This window comes from Sphaerodactylus townsendi, linkage group LG04 (genome assembly GCF_021028975.2).
Source record: "Sphaerodactylus townsendi isolate TG3544 linkage group LG04, MPM_Stown_v2.3, whole genome shotgun sequence".
Taxonomy (NCBI): domain Eukaryota; kingdom Metazoa; phylum Chordata; class Lepidosauria; order Squamata; family Sphaerodactylidae; genus Sphaerodactylus; species Sphaerodactylus townsendi.
Window position 1 is genome coordinate 141,073,101 of NC_059428.1, and position 22,400 is coordinate 141,095,500.

General features: G+C 48.0%; 1 protein-coding gene across 3 annotated transcripts in view; it reads right to left on the reverse strand.

Moving 5' to 3' along the window:
- The window catches only part of CACNA1H (calcium voltage-gated channel subunit alpha1 H), a 156,835-nt gene that overhangs the window by 66,941 nt on the left and 67,494 nt on the right, over positions 1 to 22,400 (reverse strand). For all 3 annotated transcript variants that reach the window (XM_048495554.1, XM_048495555.1, XM_048495553.1), the window contains exons 7-12: positions 19,668 to 19,819; positions 17,877 to 18,062; positions 16,228 to 16,345; positions 9,809 to 9,964; positions 2,448 to 2,538; positions 586 to 794 (exon numbers count right to left, since the gene is read on the reverse strand). In XM_048495554.1, the coding sequence (XP_048351511.1) occupies positions 586 to 794; positions 2,448 to 2,538; positions 9,809 to 9,964; positions 16,228 to 16,345; positions 17,877 to 18,062; positions 19,668 to 19,819 (912 nt within the window). The remainder of the gene's footprint in view (positions 1 to 585; positions 795 to 2,447; positions 2,539 to 9,808; positions 9,965 to 16,227; positions 16,346 to 17,876; positions 18,063 to 19,667; positions 19,820 to 22,400) is intronic.

The following is a 22,400-nucleotide window of genomic DNA, read 5'->3' on the forward strand; positions in this document are numbered from 1 at the left end:
CAGCTGGGAGAAAAGTCAGTGGAAATAATTAGATCGCAGTCTTAAACATGGTGCTTGCAGACTCCACCGTGCCAGCTGACTGCTCTCGGCTGCCAACAAGGGTTTTTAGAAAGGGGGCAGGCCCCAGTGAGGCTTGTTCCAAACACGATCTCTGACTGGCCGCTGGAGATTTGATTGGCAGTGCAGATTTTTAAAGACCTTGCTTTGGCAGTAGCTATCACCAATGGGGATCGCCCTCTGCGGCAGCCATTTTGTGGCAGCCATTTTGTGGCAGCCATCTTGTGGGCTGCACCTGCAACGCTCTTTTAGAACTCCAAAGGTGCCCTCAGGCTCCAAAAGGTTGGCCACTCCTGAACTAAACAGCAAGCATCAATAAATGATAACCAATATTGATGTTAATCAACTAAAGGATGTGTTAAAAACACCCTTCAAAAATCAAATCTTAAACCAATGCAAAATTATGAAAATTCAGAAAGCCAAACTCAGATTCTGAAATGTGTCTAAATTTTGACTCGGGGCAAACCCTTGCAGCTGGGTGCCCCGATGTTATCCTTTCCTGCGATCGGGTATCCAAATGCTAAATACCAGGGACTTTTGGTCGAAGTTCAGCGGGTCAAGGGATGCATTGCTTCCTCTCCTTGAATCCATGAAAGGGTGAACCGAATCCATGTGCGGGGAGCATTTTGGCGTGGGCATCGGCGTGGCAGCGGTGCGAAGGATGATGGGTGGGGGCATGCTCCCTTTGCCTTCCAGGTGACCATTCGGGGTGACCGTCAGGGAGTACATCTTCATCTCTGGGAAACGAAAAGAACGTGTCAATCAACACCAAGAACACGAAGATCCCCCTCTGGGAATGTATTAGCAGACAGCAAACTCTCTCTACTTTATTTGCATATTCATTTCTACATTTGGGAAGTGGATTCATTTCTCTGCTGGCTTTTTGCCGACAACGGTATTTATAAGTACATAATCTGCGTCTGCTGCCGAAGCACAATCGGCGATGAAAAATGCAGGCGTTTTACAGGGGAAATTGAGTGCGAGGGAGCCGACAGCGGGACGAGATTGAGGATTCCTGTTTTCAATTCGTGGAACAGGAGAGCAGAATTTGCGAGGGCTTTCGGATCAAAGCAGCAGGGGTGGGGAATTCAGTATCGTCCCTGTTGGATGGTTTGACAGCTCCCAGTGGCAAATTTCAGCGAACGTCCATTAAAGAAAAGCCATCATGCCCTCAAAATGTAGTGAAGGAGTCGGCATTTTAAGAAGGTTTCATTCCCCTCTGGCAAATGTACCTTGTTCACAATTAGAAAAACCGGCTGGTGCTTGCGGCAATCCAAATAAAAGTTTATCTAAGCTACTGGGTTTTTCTCTCTGAAAGCAGAAATGCTGTGTTTTTCTGCATTACCTGCAACCAGGTTGGTTAGGCCCCTCCCAGGAGCGGAGGATCTCTCCCCCCTACACCCGCTACTGTCTTATTGGCAACAAGGGTAAGGTAAGGCTGAGATTGCGATATTTGTGACATGGTGGGTCATTTCTGGTGCTGAAGAAGAAGAAGGAGGAGGAGGAGGAGGAGGAGGAGGAGGAGGAGGAGGAGGAGGAGGAGGAGGAATTTGGCTTTATACCCCGCCTTTCTCTCCTGTGGCTTAGAGTTTGAAGAAGAAGAGTTTGGATTTATATCCCCCCTTTCTCTCCTGCAGGAGACTCAAAGGGGCTTACAATCTCCTTGCCCTTCCCCCCTCACAACAAACACCCTGTGAGATGGGTGGGGCTGAGAGAGCTCCGAGAAGCTGTGACTAGCCCAAGGTCACCCAGCTGGCGTGTGTGGGAGTGTACAGGCTAATCTGAATTCCCCAGATAAGCCTCCACAGTTTAGGAGGCAGAGCTGGGAATCAAACCCGGTTCCTCCAGATTAGATACACGAGCTCTTAACCTCCTACCCCACTGCTGCTTACAAACTCCTTTCCCTTCCTCTCTGCACAACAAACACTTTGTCAGGAAGGGACGGAGAGAGTTAGTAGAGAACTGGAACTGGTCCAAAGTCATTGTCAGGCTTCAGATGGAGGAGTGGGGAAACAGATCCAGTTCACCAGATAAGAGTCGACCACTCGTGTGGAGGAGTCGGGAATCAAACCGGGTTCTCCACATTACAGTCCACCACTCTTAACTACTACACCAGGGGTGTGTAACTCTGGAGCTTCAGATATTTATGGACTACCATTCTCATCAGCCCCTGCTGGCATGCTGGCTCTGTACTACACCATGTTGGCTCTGAAAGAGGCATCTACCATAGAGTTTTTGCCCAAATACCAGCGTCCCATGTGATGTGGTGACGTCCCTTACAGTGCATGCTGGAAGCGATGTTGCTACCTAGGTCTCCCGCCACTCCTGGTAAGTCCCCCTGCCACACCCACCGCCACCTCTTTTCAAGGGAACGTTGGCCCGAGCATTACCAGAAGCCCGTAGCTCCTTCAGCTTCTCAAAATCCTCCTCAAAGTTGGTCGATGTCCTGTCCTCATCTGTGTCAGACCGGTTGGCATCACCCTGTTGAGGGGGGAAAAATTAATGACTTTGATTTGCATTTTTGACAGTGACTAAGATTATAAAATTGGCCAGGGGGCAGAGGCGTAGCTTCAAGGGGACAGGGGGCACGCATGATGCACTAAGTGCATGCCCCTGTGGGGGTGTGATGAGGGCATTCCGGGGGTGTTCTGAGGGCGTGGGATGACCCCCTGGGAAGGAACTGCGTTCCTTAAGATGCCCTCTTCATTTCACCTCAATGCCACAGAAACCTCTGCAGCAGTTCTGTTCTGAAAAGTCCCCCCATTTCTCCTTGGAGGATACTTGGCTCAGTTTCCTCCTTGCCTTTAGAAGACTGCACAGCAACTTTTACAGGATACGCATTTGTGTCACATAATTCGTCCTCCCGTTAGCGTTCGGATTTGGGAGCGGAAGGATTCACCAAAAGCGCACACAGCTCTGCCCCAAGATGCATCTGGATCTATCACCCCTTGAGGTGGGTTCGCGGCACGAAGCGAAGGGAAGAGGGGCAACGAAGCAGCCGTGAATGTCTTTGCCACGGTCACCGGGCAGATCCTTTGTGCTGCCCGATGAATAATGCAACTGATTTTTTTTTTCTTGTAAGAATAGACAGGAAAAGAAAAGCTATTTCCCCGTATGTTGAAATCACAGGCTGACGCAACTCCAAGAAGAGCTGTTAAGCGGCAGCAACAAAACGCAATCCCAGTTTTTTTTCCCAGTAAGTCTATAATTATATATTTATGGAGAACGTTGTACGCGACTGCCAATTTCCCGCTTTCTATACGAACGCCATTCACGCAGATGGGAAACTGGAGAATCTGGAAACGGCCTGCCTCATTACAGCTCATGCAAAGAGTTATCTGGCTGGCTGAAATGAACGCCTTTAAACATTTTTACATAAGCCCTTTCTCCACTGTGGAGGCCGGAAAGAAAACATTTCCTCCATGGAGTTCCGTGTCGTTTCCCCTCTTTGGGGGGAAATGGGATGCCCAAATAAAGGGGAGCTGGGAATCGAACCTGGGGCCTTCCGCATGCCGAGAAGAGACCCTTAGCTGTGGACCTGCATTCGGATGATTCTCGGAACCTGTCTTTCTTACAGACATACGCCAGTTTGGCATCAGTCCGTGACCTCCCTTAAGAATCCGGGGTCTCTAAACAGTGAAGGCAGTTCTGCCTTGAAAAGACGTGTGCAGAGGTGGGAAAAGACATTGTGCAGAGAGTTCCCTGCCAGGTTCCCGGTAGTAGGTTACCACTCATTTGTGTGCCGAGAGGGGGTTACCTAATTGCGATCTTGCCACGCGATTTTGCCTTTAGTTACTCTCCTCCTCTCAGCAGTAGCGCCGCAGAACTTGAAGCAGTCTAGCAGGAGGTGCACCGACGCAGGTGGCAGCCTGCGCCTTCGCGCATTCGCTTCCGCCCATGGACCGGTGCAGTGGTAACTGCGCCCTTGCCACAACCTCCGCCTGTGAATGCTCCCCGCTTCCCCAAAATGTCTGCCATGCCCACGGCGTGCAGTAAAATTGCTGCAGCACCCAGCCCCATTGGCACATACGCCACAGTTTGAATCACACCACCATGAGAACCTGTTACTAAAATTTTTGGATCCCACCACTGGACGTGTGGTTTTAAAGGGTGAACCTTTCACCCTCCTCCTCTTCCTCTGCCCTTCTGGGGGCCAAAACACTATTTCCTTGCTGAACAACTGCCTTGTGGAAGACAGCTCCCTGGACGTGGTTGCCAAACTGTAAGAAGAGGTATGATGCCCAAACTGATAATGCCTGGGGTAGAGGGGGGGAAATGGGTATAAAACACAATCCCACAGCTGTTGTTTTGATTTTGGAAAAGCCAGCCGTCAAGGCCATGTAAGGGTCTGTTACTCCAGTCAGCAAATAGGGACGTTTCAAGAGCTTTAATGGAACTGTGTCAGCCCAAGAGTCATGAAGCTCAAAGCTGGCGCTTTGTCCCCTGAACCCCAGTGTAGAACTGCAAGTTGCAACATGGCTCAACCCATGATTCCCCCTCCCTCACATTCCCAAAACATCATCATAAGAAAAGATGGTGAGAAAGAAGCATTGTTTTGTGATAGCCGCAGACGCTTCCCTCCTCCAGGAAGTGGGAGATAAGGCAGCCGTTTGCCTGTTCGACTAAGTTACAAGCAAGCAGTAGAAAACCTTCCCAGCCTCGGCCGATGATAATGTGAGTCCAGCTGCGGCCTTGGTGCGGACGTGCGAGATGCTTCGGCCTGACGAGCTACAGCAAAGCAACAGTTCAGGCCCGGGAGGATCACCTATGTTCCCAGTTGTTGACTCCCTGGAGGAGTAAACTGTGGATGATCATGTGTGACAGAATTAATAGGGCCAACTATAATAGGAGTCTGCAACCTGCGGCTCTGAAGCAATCTTTGGAGCATTGCCCTTTTAAGGAATCATAGAGACAGGCTGCCCGAGCGGCAGCTTCCCTGAAGCCAAACCTCAGAGCCTGCGGGGAAGAAAGTAAATAGTGAGTGCTGCATGCTTACTCGTGAATAAGCACTGCAGTGCTCACTCGCAAGTAAGTGGGGCTCCCTGCGGGGGGGCGCCCGGAGAGTTTTTAGTCTCCGGGCACCATTTAGACCTGGTACGCCACTGCCCTGTACACTTGGAATTTATTTATTTGTTATTCTTCATTCACACCCTGCCTTTCTCCTTAGTTGGGACCCCGAGCACTTCCTTAGTTGTTCTTGCTGCCAATTCCTTTTCACAACAACCCTGGAAGGTAGGTTAGGCTGAGAGCACGTGACAATCATCCATGGCAGAGTAGGGATTCGAACTTGGCTTTCCCAGGTCTCAGTCCAACTCTAGCCTCTACAACATGCGTGGCATCAAGTACGGAGCTTCATACTTCAAGAAGGTCACAGTCACTTTCTCCTCTTCCTTTTTATCTCAGGACGACCACCCTGTAGGGTAGACTTAGCCAAGAGACAGTGGCCCATGGTCCTCATGTCAGCTTCCGTGACAGAGTGGAGATCTGAACTTGGGTCCCCCAGATCCAAATCTGACATTGTAACCACACCACAATAGCTCAGTGGAGCCTCCATGTTTAGGAGCACTGTACCTCCGAACACCTGTGGCTGGGAATCAACCACAAGGAAGTGACTATGGCTTCTGCGCTTGTCAGTGTTTTCTCTTTTTGAAGGGGTGCATCTGGATGCTAAATTAGAGCAATCTCAACACTGATGTGTGTGCGTGCGTGCGTGCGTGCGTGCGTGTGTGTGTGTGTGAAAGGCATTCCAAGACAGCAGCCGGGAACCCAACACCCTACAACAGAAAGGGGAATGCTTCTGCTAGCACACTTTGAAGCACAAAATTAAGTCAATACTGAGAAGAGGGAGGCTAATGGCCCTGCGGAGGCACATTTTTAAGTCAAAGAGTGTCTCGCCAGAGCACTGGGAGTTAATTAGCCCGGACGCTTCAAGTTAAACGGAACGGATTCCCTTCTTCGACAACGTTCCCGGCTTTTTTTTTTAAAAAAAATCCAATTTGCCGTACTGAAAAACCTTCAGCGTTTCCCCAAGCAAAACCCTCTCTCTTCAAAGGCGCGCTAATTGAGGCTTTCTGGAAAAAAACACTCTTAAATGCCGCCGAGAAGCAATGGAGGTCGGCGTGCCGCAATCGTCGCCCCCGCAGAGGAAAAGGGAAACAGGGGACCAGGAGGAGGAAGAAGTGGGGCGGGGGGGGGGGGGGGGGGAGACTTCAGTCCCGTTCATGTTTGCAAAAAAGAAAAACAGTTGATTTCTCAAGTTCGCAGCCGCATATGCCAACGGACGCCAAGGGAAAACTCTGCACGGACGATGCACTATCTGGGGTTGTCGTTCAAACGTGCAAGCCGTGACTCGGAATGTGCACATGCGACTTCACTCGAAGGCCCCTTCCGCGCATGCAGAATAATGCACTTTTGATCCACTCTCAGTGCACTTTGCAGCTGTGCGGAATAACAAAATCCAGAGGCGTAGCTAGGGGAAATGAAGCCTAGTGCAAAATCTGAGTTTTGTGCCTGCCACGCTTCCCAATATTCGTTTGTGTTTTTTGTATTTTTTTAGTGTTTTTTTCAAGGGATGTGTACAGGGAAAGATGAAGTGAGACCAGGCACCTCTGACATTGATTGGAACACATGCACCGAGCTCCTGCGTATGGAAGCATAGAAGCGAATGGGTTTTGACCACACCGAGAGAGTCCCACAGGGTTTGGGGTTTTCATGCTGCGATTTCCCCCTACTGTGCTTCCTCAAAGGTGTAGGCCACATCTCCTATTAGCTCTCATTGGAAACAATAGGGGATGGGGCACCCCCTTTTGGAGTCCATACATTTGGACCCCCCTGAACCAAACCTCACCAAACCTGGGTGGTATCATCAGAAGTGTCTCCTACAGATACTCTGAAAGTTTGGTGCTGCTAGCCTAAAAACTGCGCCACCTGCAGGCCAAAAACTGAAAAAAACACTAAAAATACAAAAACCGCAAACCTGAATTTTTGTGCCCCCCCCAGGTGTGTGCCCGGTGCACGGCGCACCCCCTGGCCCCCTTGTAGCTTCACCTCTGGCAAAATCCACTTGCAAACAATTGGGGATTGAAAGTGCATCATTCTGCATGTGTGGAAGGGGCCATAGCTTATGACTGGATAAGAGATCATATAATTCAAGGGATGTGAAGGATGAAGGATGAAGTGAGATTGGGTTTTCTCAGGTTCTCAGCCCCATGCGCACCGAGCTCCTGCGCATGGAAGCATAGAAGCGAATGGGTTTTGACCACACTGAGAGAGTCCCACGGGGTTTGGGGTTTTCATGCTGCGATTTCCCCCTAGTGTGCTCATTCCCCTACCTTATCTGGCAAGGGATGGCACATGTTCTCCAAACACACATGTGCTTCTTTCTGAAATGTTTTAGGAGAACGGGAAACTCAGAAGAGCGTGTGCACGCAGGGGGCTGAATCTCTCCCCAACCTCTGCTCAAGCTTCACAGAACCACAAGCCGACTCTCTTGCAATTTGCCTGCTGGCCACTGATTACAACCAGCATGGAAGGGTGGTCAGAGAGTCAGGACTGCAGAGACCCAGATTCAAACGCCCACTCATAGAAATTTGGTGGGTGATCTTCGTTCATTCGCTCTCCTTCATTCGCCCATCTACCAGGGTTGGGTTTTGAGCAAATTGTCACGGAGGGGAGACCATGTGAGCTCTCTGGAGTGAGCTAGCCCTCAGACAAGCCACGTGAATAATAATTTATTGCAAACTGGGCTGTGAAAAATCCAAGGTATTGTGCAGATTTTATCTCTTGTTTTAAATAATAACTTTGGCCTACCTTACAGGGCTGTTAGTTGGAATAACATATGCAAATCTCTTTGAATGATGAATGTCACATCAAATTCCATCTTAAGCTTATGCTTATTCTGCCCAGGGCTAATTCAAGCAGTTTTTCATTTTAACTGTCAACGAGGGTTTTTAAAAATGGTTTCATTGTTGATACCGCTGCGTTTTTTATTTGGACGTTGCCCACTTTTGTTGACGGCGATTTGTTTTGTCTCTGAGACTGAGAGCTCTGAGGTTATCAGGAGGAAGTGAAATAATTTTAAAATACATTATAATTTAAAATACATTATAATTTTAAAATACATTATAATCCAGAAGTGACTGGGAAAACAGTCTCAATTGTTGGTGGCAGATAACCTGACAGTGGAAAGTGCTTGATCTATAGGGACCCTTTAAAGTTTTCAAGGAAAGAGACAATTGAAGATGTTAGCCTTTGGCTGCCTCGAAGACAGATAATTTGGGGGTTCTTTTACGTGGTTCCTTCTGGGGTGGCTGGTCTTTTAACCTGACCAGTTTGCAGCCGAGAGGTGCGAAAACGGTTCAAGAAGGCATAGGGCCTTTCCCCACTTTTCCCTCTACTACCTGCCGCTATGCCAGCTTATCTTCTCACTGCTGGCCCAAAGATCATTTCTGGCATAGCCTTGAAGTTTTCAATGCACCTTCGCACTTCCCCTGCGCGCTGGTCAGTCAAAAGGCGCTGCTTTCTCCAGCCAGGAATGCTGGGCGCTGAGGGGGGGGCTGACAGTTAGCGCCGGGCGCAAGGCTGCGTTGTCACCGCCTCTGTAGTGGGGAGTGCCTCGAGGCCAGCTTCACCTTGGCCACAACTAGTGCAGCAGCAGAAGGTAAATGGGGAAAGGCCCACAGTGTTCAAGAAACAGTTAAAGAAAACACATCTCTTCCATGTTTTGCCCTAATCTGGCCACTGAGACCCTTTGAGGCCACACAGACAGGATTTCAGTCAAGGGTGGCCATTCAATGCTTGAATCATTTTGCCACTAAAGTTGATTGAGGATTCCGGAATTGCAAACCGCTACACAATCCTTGCGAAAGACAAGCACGCGAAAAACGCCCGAAGCGATTAAAGCCCTTTCCAGAGTCATTATTCTTCGCTCGAAAAGGCTAAGTTTAGGTAAAGCCGGAGAAATTTCCATACGCTAATGACTTCGCGAAAGCCGCTTGATAAAATACAAGATTGCAATTGTTAAGGGTATGGAAAGAACACGGGGACATAATTCTCACTTAAAACCCAAAGCGTAAAATGGATTTGCCTCGAGGGAAGCAGGTAGAAAAGAGCGATGTCAAAACAGGTCCCGGCTTTTCCGGATTGAGTCAGGGAGGAATCCAGAGGAAATGCTGTAGAACTCCCCTGTCAGGCCAAACTGTGTTACATTTCACATGTGACCACGACGGGGACGTACGGTTAGATATCAGCTGTCAGTTCCTCATAAGAAGAGAAGAGGAAGAGTTGGATTTATATCCCCCCTTTCTCTCCTGTAAGGAGACTCAAAAGGGCTCACAAACTCCTTTCCCTTCCCCTCACAACAAACACCCTGTGAGGTGGGTGGGGCTGAGAGAGCTCCAAAGAACTGTGACTAGCCCAAGGTCACCCAGTTAGCATGTGTTGGAGTGCACAGGCTAATCTGAATTCCCCAGATTCAGTTCTCAGTTCTCAAGTGCGTAAGAATCTGATTTGCATGGCACAAGGGGAACGCCACAGCGTTGGGATGAATGTCGAAATTACATATTCAGCTATATGCACACAGAACATGAGAACTACGGTATCACGGAAACTCAGGTTTGTCACGACACGTGAATTGTAGGTATGCTGACTGTAACTTGCAGACAGCATTGCTATGTACGTCCCAGATTGATTCACCCGGATTGGTGAATGGTTCCTGCACATGAACCCCCCAGAGGTCAGACTCTTCCCTTACCTCCGCTTGGAAGCCTTCCACGAGGATGGCGACCAAAAGGTTGAAGAGGACGTAGTTGCCGAAGGTCATGAGAGCCACAAAGTACAAGGCTGCCCAGGAAGATGTGGAGGCCATCCCATTATACAGCACCACGTTCCAGTCTTCTTGGGTGAGGATCTGGAAAGAACAGGGAGGAAAAGAGATTCTGGTTGATGCTTTCCAGATACCAACAGTGCCACTCAGAGGAGCCCTGGTGGATCAGACCAGCAGAGGTCCATCTAGCCCAGTCTCCTGTCTCACATGGTGGCCATCTAGTTCCTCTGGATGGTCACCAACAGGGCATAGAGGCCAAGGTCTTCCCCTAATAAAAACCTCACCCCTGCTGAATCAGACCAGCAGAGGTCCATCTAGCCCAGCCTTCTGTCTCACATGGTGGCCATCTAGTTCCTCTGGATGGTCACCGACAGGGCATAGAGGCCAAGGTCTTCCCCTGATAAAAACCTCACCCCTTCTGAATCAGACCAGCAGAGGTCCATCTAGCCCAGCCTTCTGCCCCACACGGGGGCAAACCAATTCCCCTGAAGGATCAATTACAGGGCATGGAGACCAAGAACTTCCCCTGAGAAGAATCTCAGAAGAGCCCTGGTGGATCAGACCAGCACAGGTCCATCTAGCCCAGCCTTCTGCCCCACATGGTGGCCAACCAATTCCCCTGAAGGACCAATTACAGGGCATGGAGACCAAGAACTTCCCCTGAGAAGAATCTCAGAAGAGCCCTGGTGGATCAGACCAGCACAGGTCCATCTAGTCCAGCCTTCTGCCCCACACGGGGGCAAACCAATTCCCCTGAAGGACCAATTACAGGGCATGGAGACCAAGAACTTCCCCTGAGAAGAATCTCAGAAGAGCCCTGGTGGATCAGACCAGCACAGGTCCATCTAGCCCAGCCTTCTGCCCCACATGGTGGCCAACCAATTCCCCTGAAGGTCCAATTACAGGGCATGGAGACCAAGAACTTCCCCTGAGAAGAGAGATCTCAGAAGAGCCCCCCAAGTGGATCAGACCAGCAGAGGTCCATCTAGTCCAGCCTTCTGCCCCACACGGGGGCAAACCAATTCCCCTGAAGGACCAATTACAGGGCATGGAGACCAAGAACTTCCCCTGAGAAGAATCTCAGAAGAGCCCTGGTGGATCAGACCAGCACAGGTCCATCTAGCCCAGCCTTCTGCCTCACACGGTGGCCAACCAGTTCCCCTGAAGGTCCAATTACAGGGCATGGAGACCAAGAACTTCCCCTGAGAAGAATCTCAGAAGAGCCCTGGTGGATCAGACCAGCACAGGTCCATCTAGTCCAGCCTTCTGTCTCACACGGTGGCCAACCAATCCCTGAAGGTCCAATTATAGGGCATGGAGACTAAGAACTTCCCCTGAGAAGAATCTCAAGAAGAGCCCTGGTGGATCAGACCAGCACAAGGTCCATCTAGTCCAGTCTTCTGTGTATCTCACTGCAGACGGGGCAAAACCAATTCCCTCTGAAGGGACCACTTACAGGGCATGGGAGACCAAGAACTTCCCCCCCCTGAGAAGAATCTCAGAAGAGCCCTGGTGGATCAGACCAGCACAGGTCCATCTAGCCCAGCCTTCTGCCTCACACGGTGGCCAACCAGTTCCCCTGAAGGTCCAATTACAGGGCATGGAGACCAAGAACTTCCCCTGAGGAAAGAATCTCCAGAGAAGAGCCCTGGTGGATCAGACCAGCAGAGGTCCATCTAGTCCAGTCTTCTGTCTCACACGGTGGCCAACCAATTCCCCTGAAGGTCCAATTACAGGGCATGGAGACCAAGAACTTCCCCTGAGAAGAATCTCAGAAGAGCCCTGGTGGATCAGACCAGCACAGGTCCATCTAGCCCAGCCTTCTGCCTCACACGGTGGCCAACCAGTTCCCCTGAAGGTCCAATTACAGGGCATGGAGACCAAGAACTTCCCCTGAGAAGAATCTCAGAAGAGCCCTGGTGGATCAGACCAGCACAGGTCCATCTAGTCCAGTCTTCTGTCTCACACGGGGGCAAACCAATTCCCCTGAAGGACCAATTACAGGGCATGGAGACCAAGAACTTCCCCTGAGAAGAAGTCTCAGAAGAGCCTCTGGTGGATCAGACCAGCACAGGTCCCATCTAGCCCAGCTTTCTCTGCCTCACACGGTGGCCAACCAGTTCCCCTGAAGGTCCAATTACAGGGCATGGAGACCAAGAACTTCCCCTGAGAAGAATCTCAGAAGAGCCCTGGTGAATCAGACCAGCACAGGTCCATCTAGTCCAGTCTTCTGTCTCACACGGTGGCCAACCAATTCCCCTGAAGGTCCAATTACAGGGCATGGAGACCAAGAACTTCCCCTGAGAAGAATCTCAGAAGAGCCCTGGTGGATCAGACCAGCACAGGTCCATCTAGTCCAGTCTTCTGTCTCACACGGGGGCAAACCAATTCCCCTGAAGGACCAATTACAGGGCATGGAGACCAAGAACTTCCCCTGAGAAGAATCTCAGAAGAGCCCTGGTGGATCAGACCAGCACAGGTCCATCTAGCCCAGCCTTCTGCCTCACACGGTGGCCAACCAGTTCCCCTGAAGGTCCAATTACAGGGCATGGAGACCAAGAACTTCCCCTGAGAAGAATCTCAGAAGAGCCCTGGTGGATCAGACCAGCAGAGGTCCATCTAGTCCAGTCTTCTGTCTCACACGGTGGCCAACCAATTCCCCTGAAGGTCCAATTACAGGGCGTAGAGCCAAGATATTGCCTTCTGGCATGGGATTGAAGTTGGCTACCTCTGATTGTGGAGGTTTCCTTCTGTCATTACGGCTAGTAGCTGCTGATATAAAATAGAATAGAATAGAATAGAATCTTTATTGGCCAAGTGTGATTGGACACACAAGGAATTTGTCTCCGGTGCATATGCTCTCAGTGTACATAAAAGAAAAATATATTGATAGTGGATACCAGTAGCCATTTGAAGGTGTCCATTATCAATACTTGGAACCCAAGTAAGAGTAGGGTCAGATTGGGAAGGCTGAACCCCAAAACCCCAAATCTTCATTGGCAAGAGCAAATCACTATACGCATGCTCAAAGAGAATATGCATATAAGCACAGCCCTGCCAGAAGAGGCTAAGGGTCTGTTTTCTGCAGAATCCTGTTTCTAACTGTGGCCAAACAGAGGCCTCGGGAAAACCCCCAAAGCAGAGAGGCAACATTTTCCTGTATTTTCGATCCTCAGCATCACAGGGGAATCAATGATAAACTGCCTCTGGGTATGGAGGCTCCATTTAGCTATCATGACAAAGAGCCACTGAGGCCCCTTCAACACATGCAGAATAAATGCACTTTCAATCCACTTTCACAATCGTCTGCAAAGGGATTTTGCTATTCTGCACAGTCAAATCCAGCTGCAAAGTGCATTGAAAGTGGATTGAATGTGCACTATTCTGCATGTGCGGAAGGAGTGGAAGGGCTACTAGCCGTAATGCTTCCATGAACTACTTTGAAAACCCTGGCAAAGAAAACAAGGATCTGTAGGCAAGTAGTCTTGGACTCAGAGTCTTCTCCAAACTATGTGTGTAAAGCAGTTGCTCCCAATGGACCTCCCTTTCCCTGCCCTGTCTCTTCACAAAAGAACAGAGACGACCACGATGCCAGCAACTTCCCTCTCCTGTAATTCGGAGTCTGTGGGTGACATTTGTCCCGCTGAACGCTCCATATGCACTAGTGGGACACTCAAAGGTTTTCCTTGGGGAAATGGGGGTGGGGGGAAGCTAAGCTCCTCTGTACACATGTCATGTGGCCCCAATCCGAATTGAGCTGGTGAGCCCCAATGAACTGAGTCCACACTGGGGTTCTCAAAGAGCACCTCAGATCGAATTCCTAACGGCAGAATGGGGTAACAGTTCAATGCTTGTCCAGTAACCTTAAGCTCAGCTGTGCTCATGAATGGTAGTTCAATTTTATTGTTTCCTCGTATTATTACTGTGTTACCAGTGGTGGGATTCAGCAGGTTCGCACCACTTCGGCAGAACCGGTTGTTAAAATGATGCTTGTAAACAATCAGTTGTTAAATTATTTGAATCCCACCACTGGAACCGGTTGTTAAATTATTTGAATCCCACCACTATGTGTTACCCTTTGAATGCAAATTGCAGTGGGAACCACTTCAACTGAAAAACCACGTGAAAATGCAATACAGCCAATGGAATGCAAAACGGCGCCATTCCTCGATACACAAGAGTTGTGGCTGACTTCTGGCGACCCCAGCAGGGGCTTTCAAGGCGAGTGAGAAGCAGAGGTGGTTTTCCATTGCCGTCCTCTGCGGAGCCTTCCTTGGTGGCCTCCCACCCAAGTAGTGACCCTGCTTAGCTTCCAACTTAGGATGACTCAGCAAGGGGCTTTCAAGGCGAGAGAGAAGCAGAGGTGGTTTGCTATTGGCTTCCTCTGAAGAACCTTCCTTGGTGGCCTCCCACCCAAGTAGTGACCCTGCTTAGCTTCCAACTTATGGTGACCCCAGCAAGGGGCTTTCAAGGCAAGTATGAAGCAGAGGTGGTTTGCTATTGGCTTCCTCTGAAGAACCTTCCTTGGTGGCCTCCCACCCAAGTAGCGACCCTGCTTAGCTTCCAACTTATGGTGACCCCAGCAGGGGCTTTCAAGGCGAGTGAGAAGCAGAGGTGGTTTGTTATTGCCTTCCTCCGCAGAACATTCTTTGGCGGCCTTCCACCCAAGTAGTGACCTGTTTAATTTCCGAGATCTGGCAAGATCACCTCCTGCCATTCCTTGACTGAGCAAGGATCAGAAGGCGCTGTGTCATACCAAATCAGAAACTACCGGCAGTAATTATTCCAAGGATGTGGTTAGCCGTCCTTCCCTGGTCTGTTGTCTGAGACTGCTGCCTTAACTGCGGTCTTGAACTTCTGTCAGGGAATTCTCTCTGCAACACTTTTCACCTTTTTAACTGCTCCACAGAGCACACACACACAAAAATTCAAGGCCTAAGAATCTGGGGTTTCAAATAAAAGCCAAAAGCATTTAGTCCCTCCGTTCGTCCAGCAATCTTTAGAACAGCCACTAAACAGGACTGACCTATTCAAAGAGGTGTCAGGCAGAGGAGGACCTCCTTCCGTTTGATTTTATTTATTTAATTTAGCAACATGGCTCCCATTAACCTTCCGAAAGAGCGCGCGCTCAGTATTCGGCCAAAATTGTGTACCCAGCAGATTTGCTGATCGCAAAATAGCACTGTCACCTCTATTAAAATGAGGCAACGGCAGCATGAACTGCATGAAGCCACTGTCCAATTTTTTTTCCCCATAGCGGGGCAGTTATTTCATCTCTGCTGTTTTTTATCTAGGCAGGAAGGTCAAAAATGCAGAAAGTCAACATTTCCCCAGTCGGAAGCGATTTTCGAGCCGTTTGTGCCGACTGAAGGAGGTTTGTTTGTTTCGTGAAACTGGCCCAGATCGCGCACGTTTGGAGAAAGAACATACGCAGCTCCCTTTCCTAAAATTGTTCCCATAGATTTGTATTTTTGGATTTGTAATTCGATTTATACCCCGCCCTGTCCCCAAAGGGCTCAGGGCGGCTAACAACATAATAAAACAATATACATTGTAACAAAGTAAATGCTAATAACATGCGTGAAAACTACATAAGAAGAGTGAAATTTCTGATGGCGATTTAAACATCCCAAGCCTAACAATTAACTAACAAGAATAACACCACCATCACATGATACATATCGATACATCAGTACTAAATTCATACTATCAATACATTAACAATAAATCAGTATATTAGCAATCTATCAGCATAACAAATGTCAATACATAGTAAAAATATCAGTTAACAATATATCAATACATTTGCAACCGTACGTTCACAATGTATCAGTTCATCAACTCTATGCCAGTGCATAGATGTCGGACAGGCCAGCCCAACTTGCAGTACCCCAAGGCAGATAGAATCCCACCAACCTTATTTGATGCCCTCCAGGGACGCCCCAAAATCTGGGGGTTTTCACTGCTAAAAAGGAACTAGGGGACTTACCAAGGACATGACCTGATAGCGGGTCGCATTTGACCCGGTTTGACAAGACGAGCCTACCTTATCATGAATTCAGCATAACATAAAAATATTTGACAGTTGAAAGTAGCAGAAGAGAACGGGAGGTGGTTCATGATTTCTGCCATGATTTCTGCCTGCCACTCTATACCCTGGTGCTTTCTGGGAAAACATGGCCTGTCATTCTAATCGACATGACCCTGAAAAGAGAACGGAACGGCTGGCATTTGAAGAGAACTCGGGCATGGCGAAGAAGACCCTATCTGGTTTTCTGAAAAAGGCTTTGCATGCGTAAAACAGTCTCCGTTTACTTGGCTGGAGGTTATGACACTGGGAATCTTACCTGAAAGACGGTGACGATAGCCCAGAGCAAGGAATCAAAGTTCTTTCGGTCAGGGATGGTGTCTCCGGTGTCCATTTTCAGGCCGAACTTGCACCCAAAAAGATGCATGCCGAGAATGCTAGCAAAAAAGACAAGAAAGAGTTTTCTGAGGTATATATATTTGAAGGACACTTGAAAAATAAAAGAAGTCTATGTTCACTAGCATGAAATTATTCATCAAGGTAATCTGTAAAGACAAGGCATTTAGTGAAGACATTATAAGCTAACACTTGTGTATAACTAACAGGAGTATGGTGAAAGCAGCAAAGTCTCCAAGTTATAATATCTCTTGGCTCCACCAGGAAGTCTGTTGGATTCATTGTTTGGGCGGTAGGTTACAGCCCTGCATGGTCCAATTTTGTTTTATATTGTCTGGTTTTATGTATTGTTTTCTTTCTTTCTTTCTTTCTTTCTTTCTTTCTTTCTTTCTTTCTTTCTTTCTTTCTTTCCTTCCTTCCTTCCTTCCTTCCTTCCTTCCTTCCTTCCTTCCTTCCTTCCTTCCTTCCTTCCTTCCTTCCTTCCTTCCTTCCTTCCTTCCTTCCTTCCTTCCTTCCTTCCTTCCTTCCTTCCTTCCTTCCTTCCTTCCTTCCTTCCTTCCTTCCTTCCTTCCTTCCTTCCTTTCCTCTTATACCTTCTTTCTCCCTCCCTCTCTTTGCCTTTGCTTTCCTTTGCCTAATATACTTAACCTGTAAGTGTGTACAAGTAATATATATGGATAATTGTTAAAGGGAAGCGAGTGACAATTGGTTCATTTTCGTTGAGGCTGCGATCTTTCCCTCTTTCCTAACCTAAATGTAGTTCCTTTGGGGATGAGCGGTATAAATTATAATACAAGTTTAATAAATAATAATAAACATTTACCTTTTACCCGTTCAGTTAATGTGTTTGCCACTTCTCTGTGCAGTAAAATCCTACCCCACAAACATTGCATACAAGCATAAAAATATAACAGAGTGGATTGACTCTGCCGTGTCTTCCCAAACAGCGATGATTGGCTTTTATGCAATGAATCCCTTAGCAGCCTCGTTCAAATTCATCTGTTTCCTATATAAGGTGTGAAGCCCTGCTTTAAACTTGTATGTGAAACTTTATTTGCACAGCTCCGCAGGCCCCTTCCACACATGCAGAATAATGCACATTCAATCCACTTTCACCATTGTTTGCAAGTGGATTTTGTTATTCCGCACAGTCAAATCCAGCTGCAAAGTGCATTGAAAGTGGATTGAAAGTGCATTATTCTGCATGTGCGGAAGGGGCCTGCGGATCAAATGTCTGCGCCTGATCAGTCAGTTTTTGCCTCTTGCAAATAGGGATTGGAGGCTCGACAGGGAGAGCAAATGTTGAGTTAAAAGAAAGAAGGCAATCGAGAAAGGAAATCCTGCCTCCCTGAGCAATGGACGAGGATAACCCTCTGAAGATGCCCTCTGCCTCAGAGGGGGGACACCAAGACTGCACAAAGGGAGATCTGTCCGCCATGATTTCTGCCTGCCACCCCATTCCCTGGTGCTTTCTGGGAAAACATGGCCTGTCATCATTCTTATCGACACGACCCTGAAAAGAGTTAAAAGCGATTCCGCTGGGGAGGACCAGAGTTGTGGACCGGCACACACCTGAAGATGAAGATGAAGAGCATGAGCAGCATGCAGAATGTGGCCACGTTATCCATTGTCTTCATCAGGACCACCAGTTGGCGCCGGAGAGCCGGCATGAACCTCACCAGCTTCAGGACCCGGAGGAGCCGGAAGGTTCTCAGCACGGAAAGGCCGCCGTCCGATTGACCAATGATCTCCCAGACACTGCAATACCGAACAAGAGATGCATCAATTTTGGATAGGGTTGCCAGATAACCCCTGGCAACGGGATTGGGGTGGGGTGGGGGGACTCACTAGCTGAAAAAGAAGGGTGGCGCCAACAAGCTGGCATCACTTCCTGTCACCAACAATTGTGAAGACGCTCTGGGCAAATACTCTATGGTAGAAGTCTTTTTTTGCTTTGTTTTTTTGTTTACAATAAAGTTTTGCCCAAATACCAGAACGCCTTCACAATTGTCAGCTATGTGATGATGTCACTTCCGGAAGTGATGTCAATGTACCAATGCCGACTAGGCTAAGCCTCAATTTACAGCTCGTGAAACTGCACTGCCCAGCTGAGCAGTCATAGAGGGGCAAGGAAGGGGCCTAAAGGAGGGATCCCCCACTCCTGACGGGCACCCGGCAACCCTAATTTTGGGCATGGATTCGTTGGGAACAGCATGCTTCACATTCATTGGTTCACACACCAGAGGTCAATTGGCAGCACCTGGTCCTACCCTGATTCAATTTGTCCCCATAGCATTTCAAGGAATGTTAGGCTGACAAGACGTCCCGATTTTGATGGGACAGTCCCGCCTTCAAACAATTTGTCCCGCGTCCCGCAGGTTATTTCAATTGTCCCGATTTTTGGGAGGCTGCCGCGCTGCCTTCTGGGGCGCAAGGCAGTGCAGCAGCCTCCCGCGCGCGGCCGCAGGAGCACGGTCTTCTGGGGCGCTGCCGTTTCCCGCCCTGTCACAGGACGGGAAACGGCAGCGCCCCAGAAGGCAGCGCGCTCCTGCGGCTGTGTGTGTATGTGTGCGCACACGCGCGCGGCCACCTACCCCCCGTCCCGGTTCACAAAGGTTACCATCTGGTCATCTTAAGGAATGTACTACCACCTAGCTCTGACTATCGCTGCCCAGCATGGCCTGGCTACTAGCCAGAGCATGTCTGGTGACTGGACCCAGGAAATCTACTTTTGCCACACCTACCATGCCATCCTTCTGCCCTCTCTCCAAAGCAATCGGCTCCATTTCCTCCTCACAACAAGCCAGTTTGAGAGGACAACCTTGAAAACCCTATCAGCTCCATAAGCTGAGGGGTGGGGGGGTTGGATCTGGGGCATACGAATCCTCTGCTGCTATCTCCAGATCATCTCAGGCCCCTTCCGCACACGCAGAATAAGGCACTTTCAATCCACTTTCACAATTGGATGTTGCTATTCCGCACAGCTGCCAAGTGCATTGAAAGTGGATTGAAAGCGCCTTATCCTGCGTGTGCGGAAGGGGCCTTTGTCTTACTTCTCAGCAGTACAGGATCATGTTTCTGAACATTCCAGCTGACCAGCTCCATGGGATGAACCGTCGATATTTTGAGACAGAAAGGGAAAAAGAAAGGCCTCTGTATCCACCTGCCCTTAGCTCTACAGCATAGGTGTCAAACTTGCGGCCCTCCAGAATGTATGGACTACAGTTCCCATCATCCCATGCCAGTATGATGCTGGCAGGGGATGATGGGAACTGTAGTCCATAACATCTGGAGGGCCGTGAATTTGACACCTGTGCTCTACAGCCTTCTCCTCTGGGGTCCCAATTTCAGCAGCGAACGAACCTGATGACGACGATGATGCCATCAAAGATGTTGTAGGGGTTCTTGATGTAGCCCCAGATGCCAAAGGCCATCAGCTTGAGAAGCATCTCCAGAGCAAACATGCTGGTGAAGACGATGTTGCTGATCTCCAGAGCATTGGTCAACTCATCCGGCTGCAGGAAACACAGACAAGCAACGTCACACCGAGGGACACTCCCTGAGCCGGCCCGAACCCCCAAATCAAACCACAGAAGAATCATCGTAAAAAAGTTTGGAAGGATGCTGCGGATCCCAGTATCTAAAACTGGCCGATACTTGATAAGAATCAACCACCCAATCTTTTATTGGAATAATAAATAATACAGATGAATAGTGATCACAGAGGCCCCTTCCGCACATGCTGAATGGCGCACTTTCAATCCACTTTCACAATTGTTTGCAAGTGGACTTTGCTGTTCCGCACAATAAAATCTAGCTGCAAAAGTGCATTGAAAATGGATTGAAATTGTATAATCTTGCATGAGCGGAAGAGGTCAGAGTAACACAATCATGGTTGCAACTTAACGACGCCACACAGGCATTGTCGAAAGCTTTCACGGTCAGAATCACTAGGATGTTGTGGGTTTTCCAGGTTGTATGGCCGTGTTCCAGTAGTATTTTCTCCTGATGTTTTGCCTGCATCTGCAGCTGGCATCAGGAGAAAATACTACTGGATCATGGCCATACAACCTGGAAAACCCGCAACATCATAACACAGGTACTTAGCCACCGTTTCAGAGGCAGCGGGGGAATCATTGTTTAAAAGATAAGAAATGTTTTGTTGGTCTGATAGACCTTTATTAACAAGAAGAGGGCCAATTATCTATTACAAATTTCAGATCCCAAACCACGCTGGGTTCTGACTATAGCAGTGTTTCCCAACCTTTTCGACATCGTGGTACCCTTGACCTCGCTCTTCATATCTCAGGGTACCCCTGAGGCTCATTTATTTATTTATTTATTTATTGCATTTTTTAGGGTTTTTTCCATTTTTGGCCTGTAGGTGGCGGGAGTGGCAAGCAGGGGGAGGGGAAAGCAGCATTGACAGCCGCATTGCTTGTTTGCCTAAATTCGACATGGATTGGGGGGATTTAAAGGGAGAGCTCCGTTTAAATCTATCCCCCCCCCAATCCACACCGAATTTAGGCAAATAAAACAATGCTGTTTTTCAGTGTTGTTCAAAGGGAGCCCATGAAGCTTCCAACCCCCCCCCTTCAAAATCCATTTGATTCCGGTGAGGGGGGGGGCAGGCGGTAGCATTGTCATGGTACCTGGGACGTGCTCATGGTACCCCAGGGTACCACGGAACCCTGGTTGAGAAACACTGGACTAGAGCCAGATGCAATGTCTTCTCCCCTGCCCTTTTACAAGGTCGGATTGAGAAGCTCCCCCTATCAGACAGAGTATGCCCACATTGTCCTACCGCGGGGGAAACATTGGAGCATATTGTATGTTACCGTCCAAAATACAATTCACAGAGGGAAGCTCTATTATCTTCAATTATGGGTAAATTCTCTCCCAAAGTTTGCAAGGTAAAACTATTTAATGGTAATGATCCTCTGATTTTAGGAAAAACAGCTCACTATTTGTTGCAGGTCATGTCGCTAAGAGGGAATTAATAGCACATATTATACCTTTTCTTGTAATTTTATGTAGCACAAATATGCCTAATAAAGGTCTTTGTATTGTATTGCCCAACAAGCGGAGGGGTCAGGAAGTTGGAAGTGGATTGAAAGTGGATTGAAAGACAATATGGGCGACGTATGACAATATGATTGTCACACAATATGGGCGACGTCGACACATATGAGTTACAGATCCAGTCTACTTCATGCCACAATCACAGATTCTGTCCTGGCAGGGAATTTTAAGACGTCTTCCTGTTATTACACTGAAGGGAGCACATTGCATCTGGCCAGAGAGCAAGCTCTTTGCTGGTTGGGGAAGATTAATTGACTCAGGTATTTGGCCCTAGCTATGTTAAATAGAATTCATTAAAAAGCGGGCAGGTGGGGGGGGGGGAAGAGAGCAGGTCTTATTTGCTGCACTTGTGAGATACTGGAATTTGTGATCAATTAATCTTTGCTTTAAAGAGAGAAGGATTTCATGCGTGGGCAGCATAGCTAGTAACTCTAGTGTAAATCCCAATGATAATATTTTTTGTTCTACTAGGGTCCACCAGTCACAATCTTGAAGAGACTGGGGTGTAAGGCTTGAGTCCTTGAAGTTAAAACAGAGATGTCGCCAGAACCTGAGGCGCCTTCCGCACATGCAGAAGAATGCACTTTCAATCCACTTTCAATGCACTTTGCAGCTGAATTTTACTGTGCAGAATAGCAAAATCCACTTGCAAACAATTGTGTGTGTATATATGTGTGTGTATATATATATATATATATATATATATATATATATATATATATATATATATATATATATATATATATATATATATATATATATATATATATATATATATATGTATGTATGTATGTATGTATGTATGTATGTATGTATGTATGTATGTATGTATGTATGTATGTATATGTATGTATGTATGTATGTATGTATGTATGTATGTATGTATGTATATATATATATATATATATATATATATATATATATATATATATATATATATATGTATGTATATATAGATATGTGTGTGTGTGTGTGTGTGTATATGTATATGTATATATATGTATATATAAATAT